Consider the following 5,425-nt stretch of genomic DNA (forward strand, 5'->3'; position numbering starts at 1 on the left):
GTATTTGGAAACGCTTTTTCAAATACAATTTGTTGCTGCAAAGCAGAGAGGACTTTCAGGCCTGTGGGCATTTTTAAAAACGGTTTACTGTATCTATAGCTATGTTTTTTTTTGTACATTGAATGTTGAAAATGTTATATCTTATATAGAATGCATTACGTCATATCAAACCTACTTTTTCTATACAATCAATAAATCTGATGGTTAAAGATTGTATGGTGGTGTTGTCAGTTGCTTGCTGTGTGTGCACATGTGTTTTTTTTATCCCAGGTTACTAAAGAAGACACTCAAACTCTGGTGAATGAATTAAACCTTCATAATTCGTTTTTATCTGCATATTAAGGTAATCCCAGAACCAGTCCTGTCCTGTTGCCATGAGAGCACATAAACCTGTCACTGTTGTTTCCGTGTGACTTAGTGGACTAAGATTCCAAACCCCCGTTTGGATTACCTTCGGCTTTACTTACGCCGCCTTTCATTTCCTCCTCTTTCATGCTACAAAGTAAAGCTTTGTCTCCTTTACTTTCTTCTTTCAGTCTTTACATTTAGTTTTTGCTCTGCAGTGAAATGAGGACGGTGTCCTCTCAGAGCCAAACCGCTCACAAAACAGCAACTTGTTTCATGAAAGTAAAATGATGTAACTCAGGCGTTAACACAAAGACATTTTTAATGAACATGGAAAGGTGTTTTAATTTGGAATATTTTAAAAGATGCCGGGGTACATTACCAGCATAACACACTCCGTGATTCATGGGTGTGATTCATATTAGTTCCCTTTTATTGTAGGCAGTACATTTAAACTCCACTTAAAAGAGTGGCTTGACAGCTTGGGCGTTTTTTGCTGAGAGTTAAGTGAGAAGATTGACACCATATCTGTGCAGGGAATATGGCTGATTGTGTTACCTTTAACAAGAGGCAGGCTAGCTGTTTCCAGTCTTTATGCTAAGCTAACCTGATATTTCCCGAACAGACATGAGAGTGTAGTCCATCTTCTCATTTAACTCTCAGCAAGAATGCACACAATAATGTCAAACTATTCTTTCTGTTTATTCGGTAATTAAGAGCATAACTATAGAAGAACGGCCTTCAGTTACGTTCAATATTCTTATTCTGAATACTGTTGAATACTACTCCCGCCACAAAAATGTGAATACAGAAAGAGCATAGTTATTCATAAAGTCTCCTGATGAAATTCGATTTTAAAGGTGTTAATAACCCTAAAAGTTTCAACTTAATCCCAAACCTTGCATAAAGAAGCTTTTCGTGGCGATTCAAGTCAGTGAAACGCGTCAGTTGTAGTGATATACAGCAGCAGCTTGGGAGTAAATGCCATTACAGGCTTCAACACTGCACATGAACATGAAACAAGACAAGATTATTTTTGGTTTTCATTCAAAGGTCCCTCAAGATTAAAGCGGTAGATGACAAATAAAAGAGGAGAAAGATCTTCTGCAGATATAAAATGACAACACACTTGTTTTGCATCATAGACTGATGACAACTGTACACTTCGATAACGGTGGCGATAACGAGGAGGGCTGATTTTAATTAAGGCTACGCATTATTTCCAGTGAAAAATGGATAAAGCGGTTCATTACACATTGTTTTTCCTGCTCTACAGTTAACATGCACCAATAACCCTTCTTTTCAAACATCGCTCGTCTAAAACTACTGTACAGTCATATGTTAGACCATATCTCGTACGTTATATTTCAATTAGCCTGGATATTGAACTGCAGAGTTTACAGGACAGTTATAAATTGTTAATTACTTCGCTGAGCCGTTTCCTCGTCGAAATTGCATCACAGCTGTGCATACATTTGGCTGGTGCATCAACCCGTGACAGGTCAATTACGATTCCTTATCATCCAATAATCTCATTGGCTTTGTTGTGTTGCCAGTTGTTTCCCAAAGCAGGGGTCTGGAAATTAAAAATATGCCTCCTGGGTAACTTGCTTCTATAAAAGCAATAGTCTCCCTCTTTCAAAACAATTTTGAAGAAACCGTGGACAGGCAGATAAAACATAAAAGGGTCAATATCTGGAGTGTGGTCACCTTTCAAGGGTGTTGGTTTGTTATAGCTCCTGTCAGATATGTTTGATTATGATGTTTTCAGTAGGAGTACGGACATTACAGTATGTTTAGGGATTAAGGCCCTGTAAATCAAACATCTTATATTTACATCACCGCAGTCCATATTACTGAATGGAGAGTTTTAATCAATTTGTCCTTCATAAATTCACTGTTTTCAGTGGTTTTCAAGGACTACAATTCATCTTTTTAGCTATAGCAGGATTAGGTCTTATCCAGTCTTTGTTACATGTAAGTAAAGCCGGATTAAGGTATTAGGGGGTATATGGATCTTCCACCAACCACCCACTATGCATCGTGTACCTGGCCGCAAGGTGTTAGTTTGTGGTTATTTGACCAAACTAATTTTGCGCCATGGACCACGATTTTAACTAAATTAATGAAGATGTTATTGACTAAGAGGCTGTCTATGTGGCAGAACCAGAAAGTTGGATTATAATCAAATTGCTAGAAACCCACTGGCATGCAGAGAACCTGGATCTGAAGGCTGTAACTTCGCCTTGAGTTTAGACCGTGTTTGCAATATGCAGCCGAGGCCTGTTGGTGGGCCAGCCTTGTCCACCAAAGTCAGTCGTATCAGTGTTACAGAAACCTTGGATAAAAGCTGCACGGGCGGGTTCAGCATGTTCTTAGAGATGGAAGGAATCTCAGCCATCAGGGATTGTGTATTTTAGGGTAACGGCTGGTTCTCTGCTGACAGAGTGAATCAGTTTTTCTTGGTGGATGGTTGTTCTGGAGTACAGCTTTTGAGGCGGGAACAGGTGGCGAGACGGTTTCCCTCCCAGTAGCCGGCGTCCTGACCATCGTGACAACGACACTTGGTGCAGGAGTCGACCCAGAAGGGCTCTCCTGCAGGGATCACCTGGTTACGTGATGCATCGACGTAGCAGTTAGGACCTGGAGGGAGATGAGCAACACTGGAAGTGTAACTGCAGTTGAACAGACTTGACAAACAGGGAAGCACATCAGGTCAAGTGCATACACACTCATCCTTGCATGCAAATGATCAAATGCATTATAATTTGATCGTGGCGTTCATACGGAGAAGATGAATTTCCCGTGGCATCTCTGAGAGGCACGTTCTACATTTACAGTTTTTCTGCTATTTTCAACATACCCTCCCTGCATTCAGGGCAGCATTTCCCAGCCTGGTAGACGGGGTTGACGCATGGCGGAGGGGCACAATCTGCAACCAGACAGCGGGCGATGCCATCATTGTCACAAGTGCACTGCTCACATTCTGATGGCTGGGAAAACACACACACACACACACACACACACACAGTATGACGGTTGATATGGATGTTATTTCTGACCAGCGCCTCTCACCAAGCCCTCTTCATGCCATCTCAAAAGGGGGCGCTATTTACCTCCAATTCCCGGCTGTATTCTCAAGTTACATACCGGCATACCAGACTGTGATTCATCGGCTCAGAAATACAGTCTATGGTTCCAGAAGCTTTAGAAGGAAATACGCTGAAAAATAATATGTATATAAGCGGCTACTTATTATGATTACTTTATTATTATAACACACGAGCTTAGGCAAACTGTTTTATGGGTTTTAGTTTCATCATATTGTGCATAGTTATACATTTGGATAATAGGCAACAGCAGTACAGAACAGGGGGATACCTGAATGAAACAGACCAAGAGACTTAAGGTTCACACGTATACAGTATTACCTTTTGTTTTTGTGATATATGTGCAATAGCTAATCTGGGTCTACTGCACATTATCTAAAGCTTTCTGCAACAACAAAAAACCTGAAAATCCTCTGGGCTGTTCAACGTGGTGTCCATGTTGTTCATTTTAATACTTTGTGGTTTTCCTTTAACATCACAACAGTTGGACATGAGTCCTATTCTGCACAGAGAGCCTAACATTTGCAGTGACATTGAAACCATTTCTACAACAACAAAAAATGAAATCAGTATGTCACTCAAGCCTTCACAAACACTGCAGTAATATCTTCAAGATTAATTTGTGCAGACAGGCAATTTTGGACGTATTGGCAATCGGCCTCTTTTTGAAAACATACTGCTGTATTTGTGTACTCTACCCTTAGAAAACTAAATACGCTTAGCTTTAATGAAAGGTAAGATCAATAACGGACAACAGCAAAACTATTCTATAAGTAGTTTCCAACCTTTTTGACTTGTGACCGTAAACAGTGTCTGCTCATAACCCCGTCACGGCCGCAGTGAAACAGCGAAAGAGTGATTTAGCTTCTTCTTCTTCTGCATTTTAGATACCTGATGAAGTAAAAACTATCTGTTGAATTAATAAAGAGCAAAAACTAGAGAAGAGTTAGAAACAATGAAATGTATTATCTCTCTAATCCCTTCGATTTTTCTTGAGAGCTGACCTCTAAAATGGGCAACACGTCTATGTAGCTACACTATGTAGATATTTTTCTCAAAATATATAAGGCCCTGTAATAAGATGATCGATACCTATGGGTCCATGCCGTCCCCATCCCTCCTGGAAGACATCAACAGGCCATCCCCATCTTTGCAAGCTTATCGGTGTCAGAGTTTTCAGTCTTACCTGGAAGTTCTGCCCCAGCTCGTACACCACTCCTCGGTACTCACACCCGATCTTTTCGCACCTGGGGCAGCAGTCGGTGGGGTAGTGGCTGACATGGATGCACGCAGCCGGGAGAGATGTGCACTCTGTGCGGGAACACGCGGAGCCCTCAGTGGTGCATTCACATTGGGTGCAGTGATCGGAGTCCAGAAAATACCATTCCCCCAAGAAGTATATGCTGCCGTTGGCCTCGCAGGTGCCTTCCTGCTGTCCGGCGACTGAGAAGCCAAAGCCGGCCTGCGCGCAAAGCAGTAGTGCCAAAACTGCCGTGCGTAAACTCCGCTCCAAGGAAGGGCGCTCAGTGAAAAGCATGATGACAAATTTGATTCACCTTGCTCAAAATTAAAAGTTCGTATTTGGTCGACAGGTTACCCAAAAGTGTTACATTGTTACTGGATCCTAGGCGTTACCTCAGTCCTCTTTCCGCACTACTGGGGCTGCGCACACTTCCGTAAGGAGCCCAGAAGGGGGCGGAGGTTGGGTTGGGGGGGGGGGGGGCATGAAGAGGGAAAGTTATATTCACTGCCTCTCATACCCGAGTGCCAGCAGATGTCTGTCCCTCCCCCAATTTAACATTAGGCCTATTACAGACTTTTACTAGAGCACAGGCGATCTATTGTGCACATTATGTGCAATTACTGGAGTCTACCAAGCATAGAATGTGGTATTTATAGGTCATTTGTTACAGTGTGTCACTTCCCGTTTTTGCAAAAAGCCAAAAGAACCCAACAACAAACGGGGTAGA

General features: G+C 42.0%; 1 protein-coding gene across 1 annotated transcript; it reads right to left on the bottom strand.

The window, feature by feature from the left end:
* Positions 1-659: 659 nt before the first annotated feature.
* Positions 660-5,112, bottom strand: LOC306789000 (von Willebrand factor C domain-containing protein 2-like). The gene is made up of 3 exons (XM_079284748.1): positions 4,642-5,112; positions 3,209-3,338; positions 660-2,988 (listed from the first exon to the last, which is right to left on the bottom strand). Exons 1-3 carry the CDS (start codon positions 4,990-4,992, stop codon positions 2,798-2,800), a joined length of 672 nt encoding a protein of 223 aa, XP_079140874.1. The 5' UTR covers positions 4,993-5,112; the 3' UTR covers positions 660-2,797.
* Positions 5,113-5,425: the final 313 nt, after the last annotated feature.

The sequence above is a fragment of the Melanostigma gelatinosum genome (assembly GCF_949748355.1).
Source record: "Melanostigma gelatinosum genome assembly, chromosome: 15".
Taxonomy (NCBI): Eukaryota; Metazoa; Chordata; class Actinopteri; order Perciformes; family Zoarcidae; genus Melanostigma; species Melanostigma gelatinosum.